This window comes from Helicoverpa armigera, chromosome 11 (genome assembly GCF_030705265.1).
Source record: "Helicoverpa armigera isolate CAAS_96S chromosome 11, ASM3070526v1, whole genome shotgun sequence".
Classification (NCBI taxonomy): domain Eukaryota; kingdom Metazoa; phylum Arthropoda; class Insecta; order Lepidoptera; family Noctuidae; genus Helicoverpa; species Helicoverpa armigera.
In genome coordinates this window covers 701,141-724,748 of record NC_087130.1, presented here as the reverse complement: position 1 = coordinate 724,748, position 23,608 = coordinate 701,141, and the positions used below count along the sequence as shown (strand labels likewise).

Below are 23,608 nucleotides of genomic sequence, written 5' to 3'. Positions count from 1 at the left end.
GTGTTTTACGCGTTGTGAAATTACTGTCTAGAAATGGCTGTCGTACTACAAGTGAGAATCAAAGTTATTGTATTTGATAAATAACTTATGATTAACAGTTAATTGAGTCATATAGAGGTGTAGTAATTTCACCGATCAATTAAGACGCCGTTAAGTGCAACAAAGGCTCATCTTTAATTTATCTTCTTATATATCATCCGAGGCAATTAGCCATAAAATGAGAGACAAACTGTAAAATTATAAAATATTCTCATATTTTAGACTTCAATAGACATTAAATAATTACAGTCTCGCATTAGAAACAAAAACTGCATATGTTGTATTTTCAGTATTAAAGTATTTAAAAGGCGAGTTGTTGCATTAAACTGTGGAGTTACGATTATCGGCGCGCGATCTATAACGTCGCGTATCGTTTTATTAATCGCGTTGCGCGGCGCGGGCGCAGTGGCAAAGTTCACGCGATCCCACCAAACCGAACCTGTGGACCGGTAACGCACCGAGGGAGACGTCACTATGCGAGATACTGCGTGTGAGAACGAGACAGCACGAGAGATAGATGTTGCGTTAGAAGTTAGCCACGCCCCCACAGCGTTCGAAGCTCTGAGTCCACCTCCGTGAGCATTCGTGCGCGCGCGCCGCTGCAGCCACACGCCACCCGTGTTCGAATTTCAAATTTCGAAAATGGAATCGGCCGCGCGATTTCAATCCCGTCAATAGAAGATGCCAGTGTTCCGCTCAACATTTATTTCTAGAGCAGGATTTGTACAAAAAAACTGTTAAAATGATGTGCCAATAGCAGAGACAATAAGCGTAGCAGTGCGGTAGTTATCGCGTTTTCAGTTTGCGTTTTCAGTTATACGTCACATGTAAATTGGACGCGACATTCAGTTTGTTTGTTTTCATCGAAAGTGACTGGACTGTGACATTTGAAATCGATAGTTTTCGTAATTGATGTACCACGTATGCGGGTCGCCTTAGTGAAATTTGTATTGACTTAAAAAATTGAGAGCAAATTTATTTTTATTGTGAAGTGACGACAGTGGGATTTTTCGGAAAACTGCGGCCTTCTGATTGTGTATACACCAAAGATATTAAGGTAAGCGGTGTTTACTTATTATATTTTAGCTTTAAACGCTAGATAAATATTAGGCGACTAAATAGTAATTTATTGTTATCCATTTACGTATTAAATGTTACTCAAATATTTCAACAGTTGAATAAAGTATTTAACTGATTTAGAGCTGAATTCCATCTTAACTACACAAATTTTGCCTTAATCAAAACTTTACAATGTCACATACATAATCTCAAAAATAAATAATTTTCCAATTTTTTAAAGTCTAATAAATTCCTAATAAATTATTTTTATTCACGTATGCCACTTTCAAAATCGGCCGATATTCGGCAGTTCGGGAAATGCTCCCTACAAAAGACATCAACGGGCGGGCGATCCCGACAAACATAATTTACCCCGACAAAGCGAAAATGATAAAATATCTCGAAAAATCGGGCTACATGTGTTTTGTATTGTAGATATAAATTACATGTAAGCGCTAAATGGTATCTAAGTGTAGTTTAATATTTTGTCAAAAATTGCAATTGACTCGCGAATTTTTGGAGCCATTTGATATATATCTCAATATTTAACGATAAATATTAGGTACATTATTTATGTTAAAATATTTTTGCAATACTAACTAAATTAAATGCCAATATTAATTCAGACTAAATAAACAAACTGACAAAACGTAGTCACATAAATAAGTTCAATTTAATGAAAAGAGGCGTGAGATCAATACAAGATTCATGAACACCACGCCTCCTATAAAATGATCATGTTATCAAATAGCAGGATTATTGCTTAAAAATAATATTGATTTATTTGTGATTATTGATTAGGTATATCGATTAATAATAACATATATTGCGGATGCACAAAGTGCAGACAGCGCGAAATACTTTATCTCATACTTTTAAATGTCAAACCTCAAAGTTATATTTTTTCCTTTTCTTATTAATTGTTGCTGTGTTAGGTGTGAAAAGAACACTATTATTTTATGGCTTTTATTAACGGTAGGATAGCTAATAACTGCGTTAACGCTGATTGCGGAGCGTTTATGTCTTTTGTACTGAAATTGTTTGTACTGCAAACCTCGTATTAATCGGTTCAGGGAATTAGGATTATAAGCGATTTCTATTGTTTGAACACATTAACTGTTACTGTAAAAACCCTATTAAATAAAAACTAAGCTTTTCTAAGCTATGATTAGGTAGGTAATCTTATACCAGCGGTTTTAGGAACTTTATTGGTAAAAATCTGCTATGAAGGAGAAATAATGTTTTATCGCTTCGGTTATACCTAATTAGTCTATTGTTCTAGTATTACTTATTCTGTATTAGGAAAGAAGATTATTATTTTCTTGAAACTACTACTAAATCTTACTTAAAGACGATCGATTTGAAACTAGATATATCACATTCATAATATAAGTTTTATGATAACATAAAACTTTATTTATAAGAATTTCTACGTATCGATTTTTAACAGTTTATAGTTTTGAATCGAACCTACCCATAAACTGTACACATACAAATACCTTTAAAATGCACACATCTAAAATAATTTTATTTTTCGTCTTACAATAAGACTAAAGTACTATTTCTATTTATAATATTACTCCCAATAAATAGTATTTACAGAACAAATCTACACTCTATTTAATTCTCACCTCCTTTGCTAATAAAACAACCATATACATATAAAATATATCTATATATAACGCTTCAGACAGACAGACAGCGTGACCGCCGAATGACCGATGATACTTCAAGTCACATGTCATTTCAAAGAAACACCTATTTCTTGTATCGCGTTAATTTGTGAGCAAAAAACTTAGCCGTACTGGCAGACAGAACCATATATATACATCTATAGTGCTATATCTATATGTACATATACAACTCTTTATTATATTGGTATAAAACATTGCTGTTCATACACTAAATTCTCCAAAACTACTGATTTGATTTGATAAATTCTTTCACTGTTTGGAAATTTTACTATCCTTAAGTGATATAGGCTATATTTTGTCCGGGTACTGGAAGAAATTTCTACGTGACGCATGTGAAACCGCGGGAAGCAGTTAGTATTATTAATACTACGTACACTTACGCATTATACGCCTACGTATAATATTATCTAGTCCATATTTATGTAAAAAAGTTTACTTGGAAATATCCTAACTAGTATTAAAATTGAGAATGTGAGTTTGTTTGTAACGCTTTCACGGTTAAAAGACTTCACTCGATTTAGGTGCAGTTAGGTACTTATGAAGGCTGTTGTAGGCTTTTCATGGCTAAGTCTGTATAAAGATGGCTTACGGGACGCGGATGAAACTGAAACGAAAGCTTATGGCCTGAGTCTGTGAAGTAGTTTGGTCGGGATGCGGATGAAGCCTTTAGTGAAAACTAGCATAGAATATTTCAGATATGTCCAAGTTCAGAAGTACCTTCATGTATTAGAGCTAACTTTACCTGGTACAAAGCACTGATCTGAATTATAATACCTAATAAAAACAGTCATTCATTTATAATTATTTCATCCGGAAAGGATAAATATCGACCAATTAAAATTGTAATGCAAGACTTAATTAGACAAAAACTATTTATCAGTATATTAATTATTATCTATTTAAACAAATAAAAAATACGTTATGAAGCCTAAAATACAAACGCAGCAAACGTTTATAGTAATAGTAATAGACTAGCACCGCCATCTATCGGTAACTACGACAAACTAATGAACTCTCAACCAATACGAGATTGGAGTACAATTTGCTTTTGCGCTTACTTGCTGGGCACAGGTGTGTCTGTTAAAGTTATTTTGGTATAGGTATTTAAAATTAATTAAGTTTCATAGTGATCTATTAAGAGTAACAGAAGAAGTTTCTTGATTAGATATAAGTTTGCTCTGTTACATTCTACGTAACATTTTCTTAACAAGATATTTCTAAAACTAAATCTTCCCCAATTAGCAACCACCATAAGCTTATAATCCCATCAACACAACATCTCCAACAACAACCAAAAAAACCCTATCAATAACCTATCAATCAACCACATAGATTCACAAAACAATCATGCGAAAACCGAACCACAACTCATTTACTATTTAACCAACAACCGACGATCTATCGCACTGACCTCCTTAAAAAATCCAAATTCTATTGAACAATTGACCATTATGCTTATAATAAAGTGTTATTAAAAAAATAGCGAGTAATGAGTGAAACAATGGCGTCTGTGGGAATATCTCTCACGGGTTGTGTGTGCTGTATGACACGTAACTACTTATCTACAATGGACAATGACAATTGTGTGGGGATCGATTTAATGTGTTATTTAATTGGGTCATTGGTTATTTGGTTAATTTGTTGTTTTGGCCTTGGGATAGATGTGTTGGAACTTATGATAAATATTTTAGCGCTCCTTGAAAATTATATAATTATCAAACAGGATATAAAATATAACAATCCAAAAATATTGTACATTTTGGATGGGTTCATAATTACATTTTTTCATGAAAAAATAAAAAAATCACAGTGTACTAATAAATTGTAGCACAGATAGTAGAAGAGATATATCTTCTTGCCAAATGATTAGTTTTTGACCATCCTATCTCCAATAGTTTTCCATAAAAAATTTAATCTGTGATATTTTAAAAAGTATCCTGTGCAAATACTTGCTTTTACAAAATAGTAGAGACTTGAATTTAATGTAAAATTTATTTTTATTTCTATGTAACGGATCACATCGTCGCCCACAGCCAATCGCGGCGCTGCACTGAGGCCTCTCTCACAATGGAGGTACTCACTTTGATTTATTTACTTTCATTTCAATCACAAAATCTGTCAATACCTTTAAAAAATCACATTACATAGTATCCATTACCATCGTACCTAAAATTTTACAGAACTACACTGTTATGAATTAAATAATTGCAATTTAGGTACCAGAGAATAGAGAATATAATTTAAGTTGCAGAATTGATTGAACTCTGCGCCTAGAACACACGTAAAAATTACTCAAATTAAGTACTACAAAAGAATTGACCTGGCAACTTATCAAATACTTATATACTCACTTAACAATCTCTCCTAATATTTCCAGCAAAAATTAATCTCCAAAAATCATAATTTTAAACTAATTTCAAAGCAAACACACCCGACTAAGTTGTTACCTCGCTACTCACAGTTCCGTCTGCCGTCGCTCGCGTGCCGACAATCCCAAACATTTTGCATCGATCAACTACATTACGAAACATCATTATAACATTAACTATTCAGCCGAACTTTGCATAGAATTGATTTATAGTTTCACTACAAAGGTTTCTTTTAGATTGGTTAATTAGATTAATTTATAACTTTGTAGCTCTAGTAGGTTTAATTAAATTAGAACCTTAAAAAATACTGACTCACGTAAATGTAAATAAGAACATATCTTTTCACAATTATCTTTTTTTATTCAAAAATTCACTGTCTTTAAATGTACATTTAAGAAAAAAATATTACATCTAAGTATAAATTATATATAGACTACTACGTTTTCACAATAATATTACTCAACATTACTACCAAGAAATAATACCTACAACCAAGAAAATCATTCAAATGAATCATTTTCCTCACAACAACATTTCTACGAAAAATCATTACGAACCATCCTTTTCATTTATGTCACTCTAATCACCTTCCATTTTAACTGACAATACATTAACTAAAAGAACTCGGTTAACGCCAGAAATCGGTTCAAAAGTAACTAAAAATATTTCAAAACTTCGCTAACGATTTGTTTTCAAATCTTTTCAATCCTAATTGCTCAGGTGTCGAATTATCGGTTGCTCAACCACCATTGGTTGGCAGAAGTCGCTGGTTGTCGCAACCGTTTGACTTTCGGTTGGGAAATTGGAGAGCATTTAAAAACGTATTAGTATTTTGCTGGAGAGGTTAGACGGTCATTTGGGGCGTCATGGATTGGGGTTATTGAGAAGTAGAGCGACAGAGCTTAAAACATAACTTTAAAAAAATATTGTCTCTTGAAATATATGTCTAAAATGTACACATATCTTATAATATCGAATTGATCGTTCAGAAAACCTAAGGCTTCGTTCCTGATTAAAAAAACGATCACTGTTTTTGGAAGTTAGTAGGAACGACATTTTAAGGCACTTCAAGAATTCAGTAACACTTGCCTATTAAACTATAGTACCATTATTTAATACAGCATTTAAGCCATCTTAATTTGAACACAAAACAGTCAATACACTCATTAAATACCTCTATATCGAGCGAACAACGCCTGTCACTCAGTCATCAAACGGCAGCCGCTTCCCGACATTCAAAGGGCTGTCTTTTTTAGCACCTTTACTTCTGCCTACCCTCTTTATAAGCCGAGCTGAGTAAACAAGTGCGTGTCGATAGTCATCCCGTCACTAAGCCCCGCCGTTGGTGACAAAAAACTGTATAATTACCCGATCTGCTTTCATTCAAGACCGCATCCTCTTATATGGAACATTAATTAAACTGTACTAGAATATGAAAAAAATATAGATCTTTTTACGTGTCTTCGGTCAAACGTTTGATCTGAAATTACCGCTACAATAAAAATCAACCCTATTACTCAAACTATAGGGTTGGTTTTACAGTGTGAGGCGGAATTCTGTAGGTTTTTATTTTAATACCTATAGGGTAATACTTAAATGGAACTTTATATCTTTATTAAGTGAAGTTCGCCGACAATAGATAAATAAAATAATTGAGCTGACTTTTAATTTTGTGTAAGTAATTGGTTTAATTGTTATTTTTTGTCTAAACTAGTAAGATGTGTGCATTTCTAATTAGTACAACTGTTAGTAGTAAAAACATAGGTATTTAAAGTTGTGAACATTTAATAAATTGCGACAATCGGATCGTGTCTGGTGTAATAATTAAAAAGTGTTGCTTATCAGACCGCGTAAGTCACTAATCAGTTGATTGGCATTAGTTATAGCAATCGGTGCTACGTAATTGTTTTTGGACGAAACTTTTCTGCCATATCAGTGTTCTATTTATCTCTGAAAAGGACAAAAGTAGATCCAATTTTAAGGTAACAATTTAAGGTATGAAAAAACAAAAGTTTTAAAAAGTTCCAGTCGGAAAATCCTGGAGCTACAGTAAAACTTAATTTCTCTTATAAAGAAAAATGCGTTCACCTATAAAATTAGGCTTAAGGTAGGAACTCAATACGAAAATTCAAGCCATGTCTTATCTTTCCCACATTTTTTTAATCTATCATCCTAGCCCATTAAACCATCTGCCACCACCAAACTACTTACCTTTACTTTAATAAAATACCAACTCCTTGCTCCTCTAAGCAAGAGTATTTAGCCTTCGAAACGATCTCAAACTTCGCTCAATAAACGTCTGATATATTCCATCACCATAAAACACTAGCTTTAAGGTCTTCGACTATAACCTAGTAGTGGAGTTGTCCTTCCCAGTCCAGTTCCCACGCGGCTGTAATGCCGCCTAATGGCACAGGCATCATAATCGCACGGCCAAGGGACTGTGTGCACTAGCCGACGGAACGCTAAGGGGAAACCGGACACACGAATGTGTACGGCAGATTTGAGAAAACTTTGACAAGAGTGCTTGTTAGGTGATTAAACCTGCAGCTTATTAAGAAGAAGTATTTAGATTTTCACTTATAATACCACAAGAGCTTCGAAATTATCGGGTATTTCCCGATAGGTTGACGACTTTATTTGTTTGCAGGGAACCTTGAGGGAAATGCCAGAGAATTTTGAAGCTCGTGTGGTATTCGGGGGATTATTTTTCCGTCCCAAATGTCGGCCACAACCTGTCAGTTTGACATAGCAACGACCAGAGAAAATATTCAAAAAATTATCAGTATAATACCATGTAGGTTGTACCACGTGACGTCGAATGGTGCAATTCTATTGGTCGATATTTGGGTCGGAAAAATAATCACGTGAATTTTGTGAAAAGAATTTTCAACGTGAATTTTTATGTTATGTAATTTTATACATTCAATTTATGCAGTCAAATATATTCCAAAGAAAAGTGAATGGATTTTCGCTGTTACGTTATTAGAAATTCAAAATAATTCTGTTTTAATTTTACGTTTACGTGAATTGTGAATTGTAAACTTTGTACTCTGTTTATAAGATATTGCAAACACGTCTAGTGTTATATTTGGCATTGTTAAATTAGATGTTTGTGAAGGACAAAGTAATGCATACATTACATTTATAAAGACACCATTTTACTATCCTATTGCTAGAATTTTCTCACACAGTGAAACCTCAAAGTCCTGCTAGAACCGTTTCAAAGTAGTTCTCCGTACTAATCAGTGTGTAATCACCCTAACAAAACAAAGAGTACGCGTACATCGCGTGTGTGATTTACTTTCCGTTTCATACGGAGTACTGCGGCAATTTTATATTATTTTTAGTTTTTATGCAATTCGCTGAATATCGTGTTTGTCAAATGTCTAGGTTTTCTATTGTTAGGTTAATTTTTATGTTTTGACTTTTACATACACGTCAATGTTAGGTATATTATTTTAGCAAAATAAAATGTTTTCAAGATTCTCATTCATTAGCTGAAAAATAAATGTGTTGCCTTATTCTTCTGTACAATATTATTGCAACTATAGGTCACATTTTGACTAAGTTTTTGTGAGTAGACATCATAGGCCATTAAAATCCAGTCACATTTTAGAAAAAAAAAACCTACTAAGATTTATTAAGTTGTTGCTAAAAAATCTGCCCCACATAAAATCATAACAACAAAAACCTAATTTTCAAAAACCAAACTATCCATTGAAACCTGTGGCCAGAGGCAATAAATCGCTTGCACCGTTACTCGCGACACACAAGCGAACAGACAGACATACGTACAACTTTATTTGGGCGAAATCGAACATTAAAAGTAGGAGAAAATCGCGTGCTCTGTAAAATCTATCCCACAAAAAAATATTAATAACAACAGACTAATTTTCAAAATCCAAACTATCCATTGAAACCTGTGGCCATAGGCAATAAATCGCTTGCACCGTTACTCGCGACACACAAGCGAACAGACAGACATAGGTACAACTTCATTCGGGCGAAATCGAACATTACGAAGAGGTGACAATAAAATCTGCCCTAGAAAAGAAAGAATTTTGAACTACCAAATACCTACCTAATTTTCAAAAACCAAGCTATCCATTGAAACCTGTGGCTATAAGCAATAAATCGCTTGTACCGTTACACGCGACACACAAGCGAACAGACAGACGTAGGTACAACTTCATTCGGGCGAAATCGAACATTACGAAGAGGTGACAATAAAATCTGCCCTAGAAAAGAAACAATTTTGAACTACAAAAAACCTAATTTTCAAAAACCAAACTATCCATTGAAACCTGTGGCCATAGGCAATAAATCGCTAGCACCGTTATATGCGACACACAAGCGAACAGACAGACATAGGTACAACTTCATTCGGGCGAAATCGTGAGCGCTCGGAACCACTCGTCCTCGATGTTACATCGCGCTGTTTTCGGTGCACCTGTAGGGATGTTGGTTTGTGGCGGATATTTTTGGGGTACTAATATTTGTAGTAAAGAAAAAAAATAATTTGTATGACTAGCTTTTGCCAGCGGTTACGCCCATACCCTTCCTAGACAAGTAGGATATCTCTACTATAAGAATTATTCAATAAGGCCAAGTCAACTCTAACCAATTTATCAAGTAGAAGAGTCAAACAAGTCAAGACAAGTCATTAATAGAAGAATTTTAACCTAAAAAATTGAGTATCATCGTTCAGAAGACTGAAAAACGTAAAATAATTTCAAAATGCTAAAAGTATCTAAAAGATTTTTTTTAAAAAAACAATATTTCGGATAACATTGAGTACATCCCTAACCGCTGTCGCATTGATTGTCGTATTGGCTACAGATGGCGCTCTTGTTTATGTACGGGAAGGTATATTTTATTGGAATTTCGTGACGTATCCGCAATATTCGGATTTGCGTCGATTGTAACCGCATTCAGGGGAATGTCAAGGAAGCACGATCGATTTTCTTTAATGCTTTACTTAGTCGAACTTGATCCTACGTTAGTCACGATAAACTGCAAATAACTTACAATATTAAGTAGAGCTGTGATATTTTCTGAGTGATTTTCACAAACACGATTAGATTAACTAGAGATGGATTATAAATAATATTACAAATTACCTATCCTTACTAATATTATAATTGCAAAAGTGTACGACTGTCTATCGTCTTTTCACGAAAAATAACTGAACTAATTAAAATGACGTAGGTACACAGATAGTCAGAAAATAATTATCATTTGCAAACTCAACAGAAAATTATTTGCCAACAAACGAGGCATGGCCAGTTAGACCCATTACGAAGTCCTCCTCAATATTATTATCATACTGAACACACCAACAAAAAAAAGAGAAAACTGTACACAACAATGCTATAAGAAAATCCAATCAGTCTATACGTCAACAGTACTAAGTAATTACAGATATATTAATAGCCAAGTAACTACTGTATTAAATATGACGTTATTAATTTCACTCATCATCACTCCAATAATTAATTTCCATTAAAATATAATTATTTCGTCTTGTAATGGAACGATAACTGCTGCGTACTTATAACTAGTTTATAGTTTACAAGATTGGTACTTAGCTTTAGTACTGGTGAGGAATTTACTGTGGCCCGTCGAGTTACCGTGCCGTACCGAAGTTAGGTATAACCTACTGACTTCATGATATTAATATAGTCAAAAGTGATAGACAAACTTCATGGAAAAGCGTCAAACGGCTGATTTCATGTAGGGTGTGTCGATAGAGCAATGCTCGATTATAGCAATCCTCTGAAAATATTTTTACTCAGCATAAATATAGCAACTATAAAAGCATAAACTATATTTTTCAAATGTACATAAACATGTGTGAGCTTTTATAAAACTAACCTTTCTAATCTGTTAAAACGTAAATAATATTTACTAGATTAATTGCAATCAATTTCCTTATCCATTAGCGTTTATAAAAAAACCTCTTAAACTATGAACAATGAAACTTGACAGCAAAGGATACTTGTCGCGTCTTCCCGCGTCTAGCTCAATGAGCGTTGATCCTAACTGTAATCGCCCTCAAGTAGCCCCAAGTGGAAATTTATAAATCATTAATTTACAATACGCTGGTCAGTTAACGATTATTAATTTTAATTAACTGTGAAAGAAACTTAAATGTTTGTGGTGTAAGCTATTGAGATGTAGCGGCGCGATAAGCGATAGCGAATACAGATTATGATTCAAATAACATGTCACTAATCATTTCGAATATTAAAACGAACTTCCACATGAAAATGACATTCAATTATTTTATATATTCCACATCTATAAAGTTCGAATGATCTATAAAGTCTAAAATTATCCCGTGATGTCAAAATTCTTCCTATTTCCCGCTATAACTAATCATATTGCACCACACGTAACCAGACGGTCCCGAACAACGATTTCTAGCATTCCGTTCGCATGACCTCTTGCATCAGACCTCTCTCTAATTACACTGTGGCAAAAATTCTGACATTACCTATCTTCACTCCTCATATGTACCACCAACTTAACACAACCGCCCACACAACACCTATTGTCTAAACAATAGAGTTCAGTTTTGTTTGGTAGAACTGTAGTGTTAAGATTGTAATAGCTGTTGATATTTAATTTGTCAATGTTATCGATGACAGCCTCATTATTTCTATTCCTTCTATTTGTCGAAAGTGTTTTGAGAATTGGAGTGGTGAAAGATGGTCTCGATTTTTTATGGTTATTAATTACCGACTTATAATTGTTGTTTTCGTTTCGATATATCACGAACTGAATTTTTATAATTGGCTAATATGAATTCTGTAATTAATGTTGAACTCTAAGAGAATGAGGAAATGTAGGTTTAGTCAAATGATCTTGTAGAGAGGAGAATGATGTAAGCGGCTAGACTATAATTTGACAAGATGAAGTAATTATGCTCTCGTAAATGTTTTCTGAGAAGGCTGAATATAGTGAATATCCTTACTACAAAGTAACGTCGAGAGGAAGGTATTAAACAAGGCAATAATTTGAAACACAGTAAAATTGAAGATATAGGTAAAGTACAAGATTTAATGACAGTGACATAGGTACATAAATTGGACTTTAAAACAACTGCTACCTAAAAATAAGCTACTTTAAGTTGCAAAAGTCCAATCAATCAAAATTGAATTTTCCCAAGCTTGTCACACTACATGTTATAGCAAGCTTGCAACAGACATAACCTAACTGTTTGTGTATTGAGCATAGACAAGCTTCCCTCACTCGAGCTGAGTGCGAGTCTATGGGCGCCGTAACGTCTGATAGCTAAAACGTGCTCTTTATTATATGCGATTTATTTGAGTGACGAAGAAATTGCCTCTTTTGAATTTAGTATGTTTTATTATGACTGTAATACTTAGTAGTTTCTTGTCCTATTTAGATAATATCGAAAAATTGGTCATCTGGTTTAAGTTTCAAAATATCATTTCTTATTGAAAAGTAAATTATGCTGCATTTCATAATAATATTATGTAAATTAAAATATCCATAAGGAATCGGTAGTTTATTTTAGTGTTTTCTGCATACTTTATTTAAATCAAGAAGATGATCATCTGGTTTTACTCTCAAACTAAAATTCCCTACTGTAAATTGACACAACCCATAAACCCCACACCATTTACCTTATTAATCAGGAAATTGAATTTACCCCATAAATAAACAACACTACCACAACATAAACGAACTATAAACTACACGTCACAGAGGTATTTTCATACGCCATTTTACAATTACCTTTAGAAAGATTTACGCTGATGACGGTGACCGCATCGTGTCGTCGTCGTCTCGTGGCCACTAAAGGTCCTACGAAGTAAGTGCCATAACCTACTAGGCTTACGATAGAATTTCAATTTTACTACCACAATGTCATCCTGAATTATGATTGATATTCATAAATATGCTGCCATTTTGTACTGTCAGGCGTAGATTGAAGTGGGGAATTGTAGATTTTTATTGAATTAGGTATATGGTGGTTGCTTATTTGAGAAACTTTTGTTCTTGAGAGGTTCAAACGTTTGATGTTGGTTTTGTAATTATTAGTCTTATCAATTTAGTTTGTAATTAATGTGTTCGTTGTCAGTCTTGTTAGGGGAATGTAAGGATTAGACATATATATTATTAACTAACGGTCATAAGATTTTAAAATTAAGCTCTAACCGTGCTTTCCTCACCCAGATAGGTGACTTACAAATAGTACATTCAAATCCCCAAACAAAAAAATGCAACAATACAAATACACAAACATTACTTCAAACACATCACCTTACACCTGAACTTGATAATCTCACTATCTACGCTAAACTTTTTTCCATCTCATTCACAGCATTGAACTAATTAAATCGGAACAATGGCTGACGTCACGTGCGCACGCGCCGCGCCGCGTAAACTGGCGCAGTTAATTACGCGCCGGTAGCAAGATCAAGGCTGACTGGGTATTGAGGTTTAAGGGATGAAATGTAGCGATAGTGAAATGGTGCATGAAATTCAGCTTTTTCTTTAGTGAATAACTTATTCCAATGGTATCATAAATGCCCCGTAAATTAAAATCTGGATAAGCGTGTCTGGATAAATAAAGGCCTATACCCTTCTTTAATAGGTAGGCTATCTTACATTTTAAAATAAATTTAATTATTTTTATAGTTCCTAAGATTAGCGCGTTGAACGAGCTCTTAATTTAAAGTCTGAAAAGAATTACTTGTACACTCATATCCATAGTAAAATCATGCCACATATTATATTAACAACTTATAATTATGACGTCATTTTCAACCACATCATTTATAACCACAACACATACATGTTCTTGTTTGTCGGCATTTTTGATAATATGTGTCGTTAATGTTGTAATTAGTGTGTGGTTAACAATGATCTTATGATAATTGCATCAATAATTTAACACACAAATTGAATCATAAGTAGAGATGAACGCACCCTCGAAATATAAAACCTGGTTGACTGGTATAGAATGCGTTATGGCATTAATTCCGCCAATGTGAAATTTTGTGTTAAAATAAATATTCAGAACTTGTATATTTATTGCATTACCAGAATAAAAAAAAACTATTTACTTAGTCAGCTAACGTCACAAAGAAACACATCTTCATTAAAAAATCGCGTCCGCTTATGACTTGAACACACACATAACACTTGACTGGCCCGTGAGAACTAGAGCGGTATTCATTTTTTCACTTTTACTGGCAAACTCGTTCACTGTCAACAGTCAACTGTGACTTACTGTGATACAATGTCACGGTCTGATACACTGCTTATTACTGTTTGTTGCATTCGGTTATGAAATTAAGAGTTTTGGTTCTTATTTCGCTTTCTTAACACTTTTACAGGGGTTAAGCTACTAGCTTCCGCCGGTGGATTCCGTATGTTCCTTGAGCTCGTACTTACGATAAAAAGTAAAGTGGTCTAACATAAAAAAATATTTTTGAAATGGTACACTAGTTCCTGAAATTGGCACGATCAAGCAAACAAACTCTGCAGCTTCGTAATATTATAGTAATAGACATAATCAACTTCATGAAAAGCCAAAGGTCCATATAAAAAGTATATACATATGTACAATATAATACACACATGACCAAAAAACCAAACTACAAACAAAAACAAACCACAAATTGAACTCAGCACGTCACGTAACAGATTCGCGTGATCTAATTACTTTAAAAGGTAATTTCGCGTAATAACTAACTTCTTCACCTCTCAGTTGCGAAATTAAATAATATCACTCGTGTCAGGTCACAGGTTCGATTCCATTCGACAATACGTTACGAGTTTACGACCGCACAGACGTACATACGGAAAGTAGCTATTGTCTCAAATATTTTATGTGTAGCTCGGAATTTATTAAATATTCTAATTGTTTGATTTTACTGCTCGACAGTGTAATGGGAGAAAATCGTTTGTTATGAGACGTCTTTGCGGGCTTATGGCTACATATTCGGCATTTTATAACTGTGGTACAAGGCGTATTAAACCTCAAATAAATATTGTACTGAAGTGTGTTTAAATTCAAAGTAAGTGATAAGCATTAGAGGCGTAATTAACCTTTAGTGTAAGAGGGAGGGAAATGTTATTCTGTTGTTCGATATGTTTAACTGATATCAAAACTTTCTTTACTTGAAAAAGATACACTATCTCCGGATACCATAGGTTATATTCCGGGTAGATATGTCCGGGAACGGGAAATATGTTCCATAGCACGCGGAGTAAACCACGGGAAAAAGGTTGCTTTTTTACAAAAAATATCGTACAAAAATGGAAACAAATCACCAAAACAACGTTAGTATTAAAGTTGAACTTTACAGTACATAAATAACTAAGACATGTGGTGCAAGGAAACACAATTATTATGTTTAGAGCAACTATGGCAGACTCGAACCGATTCACTTTGAACTCTGAATGTTACGAAATGTCGATCCCACGTTGTATCTCTATTTGAGGCTGAAGATGGTACCATCTGTCATTTATTTGGTGCTATAATATTGTTCTGTATACAGCCTTTGGAATGTCTTTCATAGAGCTGAATAAACGAATTACTTGGCAAGTCTATAAGTGAGTTGGTCATCAGAATGGTTAAATATTTGTCCACGTTCATTGATACAAACCTAAAATAACCTTAATCTTATAGCTATTGCCTTAATCGCAAAAGGGCACAGCGTTTAGTCCCCATTTCATAATATCTAAAAAATCGACTGCACTTAAGAGTAATTATTTAAATTGAACATACCTGTACATGTTTGCCTCTGAAGACTCGAAGGTTCAATGCCAAAGGACCAATTTTGAAAGACGCTCACCCTGCAAAGAGAAATCGTGATCAACACATTCACCCAAAACATGTTCATTACAAATCATATAATCAAATACTAATACATAAACCAAACATAGTTTGTTTCGAAACTATCGTTTAACCTCGAAACAGCCCATATCACACCTTCGTTAACGAACGGACAAACTTAATCACGGATTTAACCATTCATTATGTAAACATCACTGTTTTACACTAACAATATTATCCTAGTTCGACAAATAAAAACATTGGAATATCGCCTCTATTTGTATGGCTATAAAGTGCAAACAGAACGCACGGTTAATATGGCAATGCATAAGCTTAAGGAATTAAGTAAGAAAATATTTCGACATTTCAACGGGTTAGAAAAACCCAACTTTAACTTTACGGTTTATCAAATGCGACTTATCCCTTAATTCTTCCTCCACAAAGTCGATAATCGTTTGTTTTTTAGTTCGTGGATGTTTGAATAAGTTGGTAAATGTTCGTATTGATTCATTGGTGTTCACAAGTGGTAATGAGGTCTAATGAGTTATGCGGGACTCGTGATTGGTTGTTATGATTAGAGTTTCGGATTTGGGAGATCAAAAAACAAACATTGGGAAAAAATGCTGTTAAATAGGTCATGAATGTCAGAACGAACTTTTTTTGAAGGACAAGCTCGGGTATTGAATGCGATTCGAAACATTTGTCCGATAAAATCATTCAGTGTAGTCATTGATCGTCATGGATTTTCCTCTATACATATGATTACATATTATATGATTCACATATTTGTATCTCTGGTAATATTACTAATGTAGATACAACCGTCATTTTCCCCTGCATATAAAAATAAGGATGTTTCCATCACATGTCATTCTCAGATTCGGCAAAAAGTAATTTTCCTTCTAAACCGCATTTTCCTTACTATTGTGTTTTTGGTAAAACAGACAAAAATTTACGCCCTGTATATTTTTTACGAGTCCACAGGAAAAATCTACAGCCTAAATACATGTATATTAACTATTAAGATACACTAAACCAAGTTAATCCCAGCCACCGGCGCAAACGCAACATGTTAAGTGGCCACTAACTACGCATGCGCGTAATTGGTACACACTGCCGCTTGTATTAACAACTATACTAAACTCTGTTTGTTTACAACCTGTGGGTAACTGGCTTTACTTATTTCGAGGGAATTTAAGGGTGGATGTAAGGTTTTGGTAGTTAATATTGTCTTGTTAGTTTAGCGTAATATACATAGTAAAATAGTAAATAGACATGGCTTATGAGCTTCAGAACTTTGTTAAGAAAGCTTTGGAATGCACCTATACTGCAGTTCTTACTACCTAACTAAGCTAGTCAAACAAACTAAGATTCAGTCAAACTTAGATATGTAGATCTAACTAAGCAACATATAGAGTAACTCATACTAATCTAAACCAAAAGAAAAAGGTGTAACACAAAATTACTCTCAAAAAACCCGTCCGTAGAGATAGCAAAAACATTTATCTCAATAGCAATTTAACCCTTCGTAACAAATAGCGTGATGATATCGTATCAAAGCATCGCGTGTACCGACAGCATAACAGGGAATACAATATCACGCCATGAAATTTAATTTGTGACCAATAATTGTCCATTTCGTGTGTTTTCTTGATTCGATCGATGAATCGATTCATCGATGTTTGGATTCGTAATCGATTACGAAATCGATCGTATGTTTATAAATGTCATGGATTTTACGGTTTATTGTGTGAATAATTGAACTGTGAGGTTTGATGATAGCTCTATTTTATTTAGCCTCGTAGTTTTGAACTTTACATTTATGATATGTCTGAATACCGTTAAAAACGGAGCGGAGAAGAAACAACAAGTAACAGAATTTTAGTTTTTTTTTTTCTTTCTAAGTTAGTGTTGTTTTATAAGAGTCGTGTAAAAGCTGTGTATGACAGAACCTTACGATGGATATAAACTGTGCGAGGTTAAGAGTTCAAATAATATAGGCGTGTCTAAGTCTCAGCGTGGCTGTCCTAGGAATAAACTTGGTTACTTACTGGGCTATTATTTTCTTCATTCATGGTATAAGAAATTAAAATTAGTAGTATATTTCTACCTGATACTGAGGTTATAGGAATGTTGATTTATTTTTATTCCTAGTGAAATATTTGTTGACCCCACAAACTATACAACCACGAACTTTATTTATGGTAAATATTTATTTTTAAGTTCCGTGACCATTCCACAATACTTTTTCATTGATTTGATCTCAAACTAAGGCTAGTGGTGTAACTTCAATTACAATAACTGTATTATATACTGATAGGTGCTCTATATCGAGCTCTATAGATACTATAGTAGTACCTATAAATAAATAAAAAACTGTTTTAGTAACACAATAAAAAGATCAGTAGTCAATACATACAACGCATTGTTGTAGCAATAAAAGCGATGTAAAGCTACCGCTGCCCTGCTGTCCGTACAGCGCAATTACAGAGCGTTCTACATAACGAAGCGCGTCAATCGCTTTATGAGATTCCCACGACTTCAGCATATGTGATGTGCCTTATTTTTGTATTAAATATGTATAGCTAAAGGATCTATCCAGTCTTTGTATCAAAGGACCAACTTATCTGATATATAAAAAATAGCCGTTTCCCCGTGGCTTCACCCACGTCCCGTGGCAACTACTGAGCGTACCGGGATAAAATATAGAAATATTTACTCGGGAATAATGTATTTTTCAACAGTGAAAGATTTTTTTTAATCAGTTCAGTAATTTTAGAGCCTTCAGGGTACAGCAGACAAACAAATGTTGTTTCCTATTTATTGTATTAGTATAGATAAACTTGAATTGATTAATGGCCCCTGAATAAACAAATGATATCTGTTTGTTCACGTCCTGAATAAATGCCAGTCGAAATAGCCATACACAATATATGATTAAAATTAAATCAGCATTTATGCGCGGAAAGGCTAAACCGATATAATTTACCCTCTTATCTCATTAGGCCAAGCACTAACCTTTATAAACTCGATAATTATATAACAAAGCTACATATATGTTTACATAACCCCTATTACTACAAAGTTATCATACACATTTATCTTAAAGAACGTTTCGTGTGTGAAAACTTTGAGTATCAGTGTCTTGTGAAAGATTAAACTGATTGGACTAGAACAATAATGCGATGTTTGTTTTTTAAATAGGGGGCGTGGCCGCAGATTTTATAATAGATTTAACCTTTTGATAGATTTATAAAGTGTTTTTAGTTGAGCAAGTTTGAGATGCTCTGGATTTGATAGGATAGTTTTTTCTGACCCAAATTTATCAACCGGTCGACCACAAATGGTATCGTGTTCACACGTGTTTAATTTGAGCAATCTTTGAGGAAAACATTACATATGTGATAAATAACAAATATTTTTCAAGTGTTATAAATAAACTAGTGAGCCTTATAAAAAGCGAATGTAACCCCAAATTGTCAGAGCACACGGAAGAACTAAACGTAACACAATTGACTTTCATGCGAGTCCGTAAAAGTGCTAACAAACGGCCGAACAACTTGTAATAGCACCCGCTAAATGCTCTGTAGTGTAACCATGAGAACTGACAAAATGAAAAAAAAAAAACAAAAGAAAGAAAATGGATAAAAGTAGATAAAAAATGACGAAAGAGAGTGTAGATGTATGTAGATTTTATTTATTTTTAATAATTTTATTTAATTATAATTAACTACATGAAGCTGGTTTTTTGCTTAAGTTTTTGCAATGTGTATCTAAAATGGCCATATTATTATTTATAGATAATTATGAATGGTAATATTTTACTTTATAATGCTTCTAGACCAAAAAATATTTATTAAAATCGCTTTGGATCCTGACACTTTAAAATAAATGTTCGCGGTTACATACCATGGCATTCGATAAATCAGAAAATATTGTGACATTTTATGAATATTTATAACAGATTTTCGATCTGCAAAAACCAACAACTATTATTCAAACTATGTAATATTTTCCTAAAAACACGGTAATTTATGTTTTTAAAAAACTCAAACAAAACTCGTAATTACACCAATTTGTTATATTTGCATAATTATTGGTGCTCAGTGCTTTTAACTGTAATTATACACTGATACACTTAAGTCCTTCATATTTACCTTGAAAACTGATTTTATTAAATAAAAAACCTGTACCTTTAATTTATGAATATCAATATTTATTTGTATTCTTGTTATTCATACAGAGACGGGTCGAATCATTGCAATACATTGTATTGAGTTATTATAACTACATAAATATTAATAGTACGTGAATGTGGGCTTTGTTGAAACATCTTTAGGTATTAATGTACATGTGCATATAAACGTTTTCATACTAGTTTTGCAACCTTTCAAAGTTAAGTTACTTACGTCATACGTCCTAATTGTTCTTAATTAACACGAATTTTAAGTACTTATTTCATTCAAAATAACATTTTTGTAACATTACAGTAAAAAGTTTTTTTTTACAAAAATACAAATGAAAAAAATCCTGTATTTTTGTCAATATGTCATGGTCCGTCTATTAACTCGCTACGTGCTCGGCCACAGTCTAACAAAAGCTGCTAATTCGTCCTCTATCAATCGTTGGTCATCTGAACGTGCTAATTTGGAAACTCGGCGACTTTCGCTGCACTGTGTTTGTGCGATCATTATCGGCACGACATATAAATAGAGTGTATTGATTCGTCATAAATGTGTTTGCTTTTGTTTTTTGACAAACAAAATGAGAAAATCCTGTCCCAATTTTGAATTTTAAATTTATTTTCTACTAGCCTTTTTTTCATGGTTTACTAATACTTTTACCAGGATAAAATACAGCCTATGTTAATCGGGAAGAGATATTTCAAACATTGCAAGATTTTTTAAATCATCCACCATCTCTTTCAATCAAAGTTAACCCTAAAATGATGACAGCACCTCAATTTTAAACCACACCCACTCAAAAATAAAAAATAAAAATATCACCATGAAGTGGGTTAACCATTACAAGAATGCCATAACCCATAGTGTATGGTTCATATGGGTATATGGTCTACCACCCATTACACAGCAGGACATGCCATCGCACGTATGGTCTATTAACGCGGCCATAACTTGAAAACATCTTTTGTACTATGATTTTTGTGCTAACCGTATTTGAATGCGCGTGAGCATTGTGAGTGTATTAACGGAGCACTTAAGCTGTTAGAGCCTTGGTAATAGCGTAGTGTGGGTGTCCGGCGGTCGATATCATTGTGCTAAGTTTGTATGTTTGTTTGTAAGATTTTTTTGTTGTAATTGTTGGGATTTTGGTTTAATGTTTTAATGTTAAATAGGTACTTTTTTTGATAATGTACTATAATTAAAAGTTATTAATTATTACAGTCTATGAAGTAAAAATTAATAAACTACCAGGTTTTCTTTTACGTTTACGTTTTTCCTTGTTCGTTAAGATAAGCTCAAAATTAGAACACAAATCCTCTCATATTATTCTTATCCTTTCAGAAAAGGCAATGTTTTCCATAAAACAGGTTAACCATAATTACACTGCCAATAAAAAAAATATGCTGAATGAATATCCCAAACCACCATTCCTAAGAAAACAAAAAAAAAACTGCGAAACATCCCGTTTTAATCCCGTCATTGCTACCCCAAAACCACAACTTTGTTTATTTAAGTATTAAGTAAAGCAGTAAGTTGTAAATCAATCAACCCTTACAAAAGTCAATGGACGAAATATTTTCAGTCTTTGTTTAACTTGACCGCCCCCCGCATTGGAGGGTTAAATAGCATTAGTCAGGTGATAATGCTTTCCGTGAGTTCTCGGACTTTCTATTTACTAAACCGATTATCAACCATTCAAGTCTAAATAATAAGCGCTTGCTTACCAATATTTTAACCTGATTTAAAGACTATTTAACTTTTTTGTTGACTTTGTCGCTTATAATTGTTATTTTTTGTGTTCCAGGTATGTTCTCCATCTCCGTTCATGAGCAATACGGTAAGAAATTAATATGTAATTAGCTTCTTTAATTATCACTTCTTGCATACATAAATTATTAAGGTTAAGTTAATAATGTTCTTAATTATCTTGTATATGTACTTTAGTAACTTTGAACAGGTTTTTTACTTTATTACTTGCTTACAAACACCCACGCAAATGACTAGTCTCTGAAACCACGGGTTTTATTAATGGCAATAGAACTAATTTCATTTTAAAATCCCTTTAAAAACAGTTATTAGCTGAGCAATTCCTAATAGGGGTGGGCGGGATTCACTCGGCTATTCTCGGGCGAGCTCGGCCCGGCTCGGGGTCACTCGGGTCGCCATAGACGCCGATAGAATTATGCTTCAATTGTTTTACGTTCGCGCCGTGCTCGGCCAGTATTCTTTTTTCAAAATGAAATATCGAACGACGCATCGGAGAATTTGTAGCAAGTTGTTTTTTATCGATTGTCTGGTGCTTAACGGTTGAGAATCGATATTGTTTTATTGCCGCACAACGAGGTGTGAAGCGATGTCGACACGTTTCGAACATCAATAATCGATTCCTGTTACGTCATCAGATTTTCTTATTCGATTCTCGATTACATCTGTACGCCCTCGAGACAATAATTATGAACATAGAACATTCGCACGCTTATTAAAAATAGTTAAAACAAAATCGTCCGGTTACACCGCTCCCGTAATTAACAAAAGGTTAAACTGTAATCAAGATGTAATTGTATACAATCACTTTTGACCCGAGGCTGTTCGTAATTTAATATCTTTGGAACATTATAAACAAACTACATTAGGGTTGTATCCCACCCAAAACAATAATGTGAAAGACTGCCAAGTTCGATAATATGGGAATGCTTCGCCTATAAAAGAAGTGAGATCTGAATAAGTACCAAGTTCCATAGTTACATATACCTCAGTTCAAAATAGTTACTTTTTAATGATGCTACTTGGCAAGTTTTCACACACCTTGTTATAATCCTACTAAACGCAATGAATCAAGTATTTAATTTTCTATTAAAACTTGCCAAGTAACATCATTAAAAAGTAACTATTTTGAACTGAGGTATATGTAACTATGGAACTTGGTACTTATTCAGATCTCACTTCTTTTATAGGCGAAGCATTCCCATATTATCGAACTTGGCAGTCTTTCACATTATTGTTTTGGGTGGGATTTCATTTATTTTTGTAAGGTTGATTATTTTATTTTTTTCTTATGATTAAGTTAGTTAAGGAAATGTCTCATTTATACTATCTTTCAGATTTATGCTTCTTACAAAGAAATGAACTAGATTAACTAAATGGACTAGATTTACCAACTGACTGACATGACATGTTATCATATATTATGTTCGTGGATCAAAGTTACACATTCGTTATTTTTGAAACTGACGCACACTTGGTCGTTTTCAGATCAGATTTTTACTTTACTTTGACTTAATACAAACCTTTGTAACGAATTTCAGATCGGTACGACCATTCGAAGATATATTATATAAATATAGATAAATTTATTTCGTTTTAGTTCCTTAGGGGTATAAATTTACACCGGGTATAAAACACCTTCATTATTTTGAAACCGACTCACACTTGGCCATTTTCAGA

General features: G+C 33.6%; 1 protein-coding gene across 3 annotated transcripts in view; it reads left to right on the top strand.

The window, feature by feature from the left end:
• Positions 1–616: 616 nt before the first annotated feature.
• LOC110375992 (knirps-related protein) overlaps positions 617–23,608 on the top strand; it is a 63,795-nt gene continuing 40,803 nt past the window's right edge. The window contains exons 1-3 of one of the 3 annotated variants that reach the window (XM_021334308.3): positions 617–1,096; positions 4,826–4,865; positions 21,969–22,001. In XM_021334308.3, coding sequence (XP_021189983.3) covers positions 4,860–4,865; positions 21,969–22,001 — 39 coding nt within the window. In that variant the 5' untranslated portion in view covers positions 617–1,096; positions 4,826–4,859. The remainder of the gene's footprint in view (positions 1,097–4,825; positions 4,866–21,968; positions 22,002–23,608) is intronic. The other 2 variants (XM_064036968.1, XM_064036969.1) reach the window with 2 other exon arrangements.